An 8,466-nucleotide genomic window follows, 5' to 3' on the forward strand; every position below is an offset into this window, starting at 1 on the left:
CATTCGTAGGATAGAGTCATGTTAGAAACAGATAGTTTGGTGTGTGTCCAAGCGATTCAGAACGATATTTTTATGCCTTCACAGTTTGGTCTTATTGTTCAAGATGTTCGAAATTTGCTTCTGGGTTTATCTTTTGTTGAATTGTGTTTTGTAAAATGATCTGCAAATAAGTTGGCTCATTGCTTAGCAAGAGACTCTTGTTTCTCTACAGGTCGGGTGCTTTAGCTGGAGGACTGTCCATATAAAGTGCGTTCTATTGTTTTGAACGAATTTATTAATTAATAAATTTTATAATTTTTATTCAAAAAAAAAAAAACTAAAGAATCTAATAGTAATAATAACTAAGTTACATGTAAATTGTTCCAAGTCACAATTGAATTCATAAATTGTCTATTAAATCAAATATCACCTTAGTTTTTTTATACAATTGTAACTTGGAAATATTATGAGAATTCAAATTGAATAGACAAATTATTTGTTTGTTTGTGTTTGGTGTAGGTTTAGGGTTTTATTGTTTGTCATTTGGTCAAACAATTTGGCTGCATGACTGGACTGCAGTGTTTACTTATACTCCAACTCAGCTTCTACTCCATCTTTATCTTCATTCATTCATCACTCCAACTTCTCTTCTTCTTCTTCTTCTGTTACGTTCATGGCGACCGCTATTTTCTCCAACCCCAAGTTCTCCCCCACAATCACCACCACCTCCTCCAAAAACCATTACCACTGCCAACGCCGTACACATTTACTACTCCACGACAAAGTCCAAGCTTTTCAAGCCGCCTCTCTTAAACTCAACCCAAATCCCCATTACAAGAAACCCCAGATCGTTTCCTGCCAGAGCTCCGGTAGCGAGTCACCGGACACAGAGAAGGTGCGGCGGCCGGAGTACATTCCGAACCGTATCTCCGATCCAAACTATGTACGTATCTTCGACACTACTCTCCGGGACGGTGAGCAGTCCCCCGGGGCGGCCCTCACGTCTAAGGAGAAGCTGGACATTGCCAGACAGCTTTCCAAGCTCGGCGTTGACATAATCGAGGCTGGATTCCCCGCCGCCTCGAAAGATGACTTCGAGGCCGTCAAGATTATTGCCAAAGAGGTCGGTAACGCCGTTGACGCCGACGGCTATGTTCCCGTTATCTGTGGTCTGTCGAGGTGTAATGAGAACGATATTAGGAGGGCTTGGGAGGCGGTCAAGTACGCCAAAAGGCCTAGGATTCATACTTTCATTGCTACAAGTCCAATTCACATGGAGTACAAGTTGAGAAAGAGTAAGGAGCAGGTGATTGAGATCGCTAGGAACATGGTGAAGTTTGCTCGGAGTTTGGGGTGTGATGATGTTGAGTTTAGCCCTGAAGATGCTGGCAGGTTTGCATTTTGATGAATTTGATGACATTGGCCCCATTCGGGTTAGCTTTTTTTAGCTTTTTACAAAGAAAGAAACAGACCCAAAAAACACAAAAAATTCAAAAGATTTTTCACAAAACTTTTTACTTATTATTTTATGTTTATAGTCATTATCTTCTTATGAGTGACAGAAGAAGAAGAAGAAGCTAATAGGGTCTACCTTTCTGCACCAGGTCTGAGAGGGAATTCTTGTATCAGATTTTGGGAGAAGTTATAAAGGCTGGAGCAACAACTCTAAACATACCTGACACTGTTGGTTACAACGTGCCAAAAGAATTTGGAGAATTGATTGCTGACATTAAAGCCAATACCCCTGGAATTGAGAATGTTGTCATTTCTACACACTGTCAAAATGATCTTGGACTTTCTACTGCAAACACTATATCGGTATGCCAATGCCTTGGTCCTGACTGACATCATTTGATACCCTTATTGATTTTAGATATGATGTGAACTCGTCTCATTTGATTGTTGTTCAGGGGGCATGTGCAGGTGCTAGACAATTAGAAGTAACAATCAACGGCATTGGTGAAAGAGCCGGGAATGCATCTCTAGAGGAGGTGATTGTTTCTTTTGATCTTCAACATGAGAAAATGTAATCATATTGTGTTTGAATTGAATTGACCAAGCTTCTCTGACTTGATAATTTGTATACCATGTATGAAACGTTGAGTCTCCATTTCAAAATATTAAGGAACCACAACAAATCTAATCTGCTAATCTACTTTTATCTTTAAACGAATGGTCATTTTTTACCCTTATAAAAGTAGTCCATTTATCATAGTCGTCAGCTAACAGAATTTAATAACATTTGATTCACGAGCAAGGGAATAAAATCATAGACTCTTAGCATCCTTTTGCTTGGCATATGAAGAATGCTTCAGTTCACTGGTATATCAATTAGCATTAACCATTAGCTCTATAAATTTTACATGGAATTGAACTACCTGATTCAAGACAAATTTTTTTATGTCAATTTTCTTGCATGCGCACACCCTAGGTACGTTACTCACTATCCAAGTAGCTGATATACAACCAGTATCATCATCTTGCTACCAGATTTGTATTTATGGTTTTTCATCTCTAGTCAAATTGCTGATAGCTGATTTAGATCATTTGGCATATTGGGTACCAAGTAACTGATACAATACAACCCAAGAAGGGTAGCTCAAATGGGAAGGCACTTACCATTTGAATTCGTTGTAGGCACTTACATAGTAATTGTGATTTGTTCCCATAAGATCTGAGGTTTGAATTCGTTGTAGGCACTTACATAGTACTTGCTTTGGTTTTGTGATCCCCAACTATTGTAGGGATAGTTGGAAAGTTATAGTTTTTGTTTTATTTTCTTTCAAAAACATACCAAGTATCTGACACCCTTAGCAGACTTCAATCTAATATCCATACCAAATACTGTTATTCACTTGGTGCTTTACCTACTGCAAGTTTCTCTATTGTGATTGATTGAAGTGCAAGCAAAATAGCTTTCTAACTTTAGTTTCTCTTGATCTTGGCATTGCTTCATTCCTGTAAAATCTTGGTTTTTGCAAGTGAAATGCTTAATGTGATATCCTAATCCTTTGCATCCTCTGCAAGGGAGCAACTTTCAATGTCATTCCTTTCAAAAATTCATAAATTCTTTTTTGAGCAATCCTATTGCTTAGATATTTTAAATAACTATTTTTGTAGGTTATGTTTTGTGTCCTTTTTTTCATCTTATTTGATATAATGGTTTCGCGGTTCTTTTCTTTGTTAATTCTTCAGGTTGTAATGGCCATAAAATGCCGTGGAGATCAACAACTGGGAGGACTTTATACTGGAATTAACACAAGACACATCTCAATGACAAGCATAATGGTATGCTCTCTCAGCTTACTTTCAAAACTTTTGTCAGATTTTTACGTGTGATTTTTGATCGTGTGTACTTGTGAATAACCTTTAGGTTGAGGAATACACAGGGTTGCAAGTACAGCCACATAAGGCTATTGTTGGAGCCAATGCTTTTGCACATGAAAGCGGTATCCATCAGGTTGGTATTCTGAACACTTTGTGTTACAAGGACTTGCGACTATTTTACAGTTCATACTACCTTTGTTATCAAAACTAAGATTCTTCCCTCCTTAAAAAGCTAAAGTATCCAAGATAAAGGTCCCGCTAATATGAGCTTTAAGTATTTTTTTTTTCTTTCTTTCTTTTCTGTTGTTTAATACTTAAAAAAATTGATCAGTTGTTATTAGTTTAATTAAAAGGAAGGAGCCATTTTTACTGTTGAAAGGATTAGTTTTTTAGAAATTCCAACCTAAGTTTTTCAGTGAAGTTCCTCTAGTCTCTTTTCTTTTATATTGTAGTGACATGTTAAGATTTTCAGTTTAAGATGCAATGCTGAGAAGCTATGTTCTGTAGGATGGAATGCTTAAGCACAAAGGTACATATGAAATCATATCCCCAGAAGATATAGGGCTTGAACGAAGCAATGAAGCTGGTATAGTCCTTGGAAAACTCAGGTAAAAATAGTATCAATATGTATATATATACTGATAGGAAACAAAATTGTATATTAATAAAGATGATGGAAATGATATCAAATGTTATATACCTTGTTTGGTTAATTCTGGTTTACATACCAAAGCATAACCATATTTTTGTTCGTTCTTCTATACATTACTGTTAGTCAATTGGTGGAATAAAAGTATGGACATACCACAAGCTCCAATATCTGTATGTTTTCAGTTATATACAAGTAAATTAATTATATTACAAAAAAATGTGCAAAAAAATATAATCACACAATTCTATACAATTTTATAAATTTTTACAAATAATCATCATATTCACATTATATAATAGAAATAAACATTAAGAGCTCGTTTGGAACGCCGTATTGTATTGTATTGTATTATATTGAATTAGATTATATATCATATTTTTATATAATACTATGTTAAACTTTAATTTATACTAAAATATTATATATTTAGGTGTCCATAAAAGTTAATACCACACATAGTTTTACATAAAAATATTGCGTAAAATACAATTTAATATAATACAATACAATACACTACGACCTAATACGGTGTTCCAAACGAAGAGAAATATTTACGATTTATAGATTGTATAGAAAAATAAAATTATGTTTATGCATCCAATATAGAATGTATAATTAAATGCAAATCAGTTATTTTGTAATAAAATTATATAATGTATGCAAAGCTATAAATTTCCCTATTTTCAAACTCATATTTTTGCTCTCGCGTGCTAGTTTTTCTGTTTGTGCTTCTTTTTTATTGATCTTTCTTAATCAAACTCAATTTCTTCTGGTAATGTTTCTTTTTGTTTTTGGTACAGTGGTCGCCATGCATTGAAACAACAACTTGAGGAGGTATGATATGATCTCATATCTCTGCAGTCTGCTTACCTTACTCCTACCTATATGGGATTAGTATTTAGTATTCTTTTTCTGCTCTTGTTATAGCTTGGTTATGAGCTTGAGGATGAGCAACTTGAGAGTATATTCTGGCGCTTCAAATCTGTGGCTGAACTTAAGAAGGTAGGTTTAAATGGGTAATGTTTTCTGTATTTATTATTTAATTTATACTGCTGTAAATTTCAACTATGTGCACAAAAGTATTTCTGTTGTTTTTGCTCCTTGCTTTATTACATCCTTACTTGTCTCAGTAGTGTTGTTTGGTTGTAATGAGTTCTTGATCTGAATGGGAAGAGAACCCATTGTTTAATGTATCCATAACACTGCTCTGTGCATTATTTTGTATTTAAACTTGCATGGTTTTATTCTTCTTGGCCAATTTAAAAAGTGACTAGACTTGCCACCATCAGCTATGCTATTTTGTGTGTTTTCTTGGATTTTTAATTGTTGCCTCCTATTATTTATTTAAAATCTCAGAGGATAACTGATGCTGACCTCAGAGCACTAGTTTCGGATGAAGTTTTTCAACCAGAAGTCATCTGGAAGTTCGTTGATTTGCAGGTGAATCTAGACACAACTTTGCTTTTTCTTATCATCTAATTTTATAAGTTTTAAAGCGTTCAAAAAAAAAAAAATATAAGTTTTAAAGGGAAAATTCTCACCAAATGATGTGAACCTAGCACAGGTTACATGTGGAACTCTTGGTCTTTCAACTGCAACCGTCAAACTTATTGGTTCAGATGGGAAGGAGCATGTTGCTTGTTCAGTAGGAACTGGTCCAGTGGACTCGGCTTACAAAGCTGTTGATCTGATTGTGAAGGTTTGAAAGAGAAAATAAATGATAAATCTTTTCTGTATTATTTTGTGCATATGGTTGCTGCAAGGGTGTGTCTAAATTTGATACCTACCTATTGTACTATTTTTATTTTGACCGACACTAAGTGGATGTTCTTGAATGTTGAGGCTGATTTAAGAAGCTAAGTCTTTCTATTGCAGGACATTGTTGGTAGTATGTAATTCATTGTTAGAATCAGTAAAAGCATGATTTTGGTTGAAGTGGACAGGAAATTCATTGATATGGGTTGATGATTTGATACCTCAAAAGTCAATTGTTTATTTTTTCTATGTTAAAAATATTAAATTTGTTTTTCTTCTATATATCTGTGCACACCAAGTTTTTTGATGGTGCCTTGTATACCTGTGTTCTGTGCAGGAACCAGTAGCACTCCTGGAGTATTCAATGAATGCTGTTACTGAAGGTATAGATGCAATTGCAACCACCCGTGTGCTAATCCGAGAGGAAACGAGCGACTTGTCAGGTCATGGTTCACCTGTTGAACGAGTTACTCGGACATTTAGGTATTTGCATGTTTAGTGGTTGTTTCTCTTTTAGTGGCACAATTGTTCTTGTGTAGACGTGTGAAATGAATTCTCTTCTTCTTCTTTTGCCAGTGGGAACGGGTCAGGAATGGATATTGTGGTTTCAAGTGTAAAGGCTTACATTGGTGCGATAAACAAGATGTTAGGTTTCAAAGATAGGACCGTTGTGAATTCTTCTGAAGAGAGAATACCCATATCTGCATAAAGAAGTGAAGGACCTTAATGCAATTTTTGGGATTCATTACCCTTTCTCTATTTGGTTTTGGTTCTCTTATGGAAGAATTGCTAGTTTGTGCTTTTTGTGCAAATGTGTTGAAATATTGTAGGTTTAATTTGTCCATAGGTCTTGATTTTTAACGTGTTACCGTCTGAAAAGTAGTAAAAATAAAATAAATGTCCTGTTAATGTACGTTGTCTAAAGTGCGCTATTTATGTTGAGTTAAACGGTTGAACTTTGTATCTTGTATTTTTAATTTTTGTTAGGGTTGGTGATATTCATATTGTTGAAATATAGGACTTTTTTTTCATCTCATGTGATTAACAAAATAATAAACTTGATTAATATGCTTGTTAGGTGTACAACTAAAGTCTTTACAGTGGCTATAAAGTGGCTATAAATAGGAAAGATCATGGATATATAAGAATAGATAATATATCTATTAATATAAGGTTTATTGGGAAGGTGACTAAAAATAAAGGAAAATTCAAATGGTATACTAACTTTTGTTATTTTTTTACAAAAATACTGTAAGGCGGTAGTTTTTACTTTTTTACTGTGTTTTTTTATAAGTTTTATACTGCAGTATATTATGTTAAGTTTTTATTGTTGTTCTACTGGTGTTTTTTTTTTTGTTGTTCTACTATTATTTTGAGTTGTTCTGTTTTGTGTTTTATAAGAATACAGTATTTTTGAAAAGATTTTCGTGTGATAGTATTTTTGTATAAATTAACTCAAATTTCAGTATTTTTGTAAGTTTTCCAAAATAAATCTATGAGGGCTTAGGCCCAACGCGGATAATATTGAGCCTGCATATTGAGCCTGCATATTGAGTTCTTAGAGAGGTGTCTAAAGAAGATTTTGACAAAGTCATTGGTTAACAAGTTATTTTTGAAACAAAAGTTATAAATATGACAACAAGAAAGAGTGTTGAAGATCATTTTGATGATTTCAATAAAGTGACACTGGTAAACATTGGGATCGCAGTTAAGGATGAAGATCAAGTAATCATAGTATTGAATTCTCTTCTCAGAGAGAGTTATGAGCATTTTGTGGATACTATGATGTATGGTAAGGATTCATTGACACTAGAGGAAGTTCAGAATGCATTAACATCAAAGGAATTGAAGAGAAAATCAGAACAACAAGAAGGTGCTAGTGATGGATTATGGGTCAGAGGAAAGGCTTCAAAGAAGAAAAATAAGGGTCAAAACAATTCGAGTAAAGGCAACTAGAATTCCAAGTTCAAAAAAAGATGCTTTGTGTGTAATAAGACCACTCATTTGAGAAGGACCTGTCCTATCTTGAAGAACAATAATCTCAAGAAAGATGGGATGCAGGTATAGTTTCAGTTGGAGAAGATACTTGTGGCTATGACAGTGCTAGTGTTTTTGATAATCTCCAAGAATAGATCAAAATGTGTTTAGATAATTGGCTCTGGTTGTTCTTTTCATATATGTCATGATAAGAACCAGTTTTCAAGTCATTCAACTGGTAAGAAGCTTGGGGATAATCAATCTTGTCAAGTTCTTGGAATTGGCACTGTCATGTTAAGTCCAGAGGAAGGAAATGAAACTAAATTGAAGCATGTTCGACATGTACCAAAAATTAAAAGAAATCTAATCTCAGTTGCTATGATGTATCAAGATGGCTGCTCTGTTAAAGTTGAAAATGTGTGTTAAAGATAATCAAGGGGTCTATGATAGTTATGACCGAAGTTAGCAGGAATGGTATCTATGTGCTAAATGGAATTTTAGCCATGAATCATGTCAATCATACCATGATAACAGATCAACAATGATTTAACATAGAAGGCTTGGTCATGTTAGCCTTGGTGGTTTGAAATATCTGAGTAAGAAAGGAGTATTTGGGAAAGACCATATTAATGTCGTGGATCTGTGTGAGCAATGTGTGTTTCGAAAATCAACAAAGATTAAATTTGGGGTTGGAAAGCACACTTCAAGCAACAAATTAAACAATCTACACTCAAATTTATGGGGACCTTTAAGGATTCTTTCAAGACGTGGAGCAA

The 8,466-nt window shown here is 34.4% G+C and overlaps 1 protein-coding gene across 1 annotated transcript; it reads left to right on the forward strand.

Annotated features, from left to right (window-relative positions):
• The first annotated feature begins 422 nt into the window (after nucleotides 1–422).
• Nucleotides 423–6,744, forward strand: LOC115722271 (2-isopropylmalate synthase 2, chloroplastic). Its single transcript, XM_030651434.2, has 12 exons — nucleotides 423–1,371; nucleotides 1,584–1,797; nucleotides 1,890–1,970; nucleotides 3,175–3,267; nucleotides 3,353–3,439; nucleotides 3,814–3,914; nucleotides 4,759–4,792; nucleotides 4,886–4,960; nucleotides 5,315–5,398; nucleotides 5,523–5,657; nucleotides 6,051–6,196; nucleotides 6,290–6,744. Exons 1-12 carry the CDS (start codon nucleotides 653–655, stop codon nucleotides 6,420–6,422), a joined length of 1,902 nt encoding a protein of 633 aa, XP_030507294.2. The 5' UTR covers nucleotides 423–652; the 3' UTR covers nucleotides 6,423–6,744.
• The last annotated feature ends 1,722 nt before the right edge of the window (nucleotides 6,745–8,466 follow it).

This window comes from Cannabis sativa, chromosome 9 (genome assembly GCF_029168945.1).
Source record: "Cannabis sativa cultivar Pink pepper isolate KNU-18-1 chromosome 9, ASM2916894v1, whole genome shotgun sequence".
Classification (NCBI taxonomy): Eukaryota; Viridiplantae; Streptophyta; class Magnoliopsida; order Rosales; family Cannabaceae; genus Cannabis; species Cannabis sativa.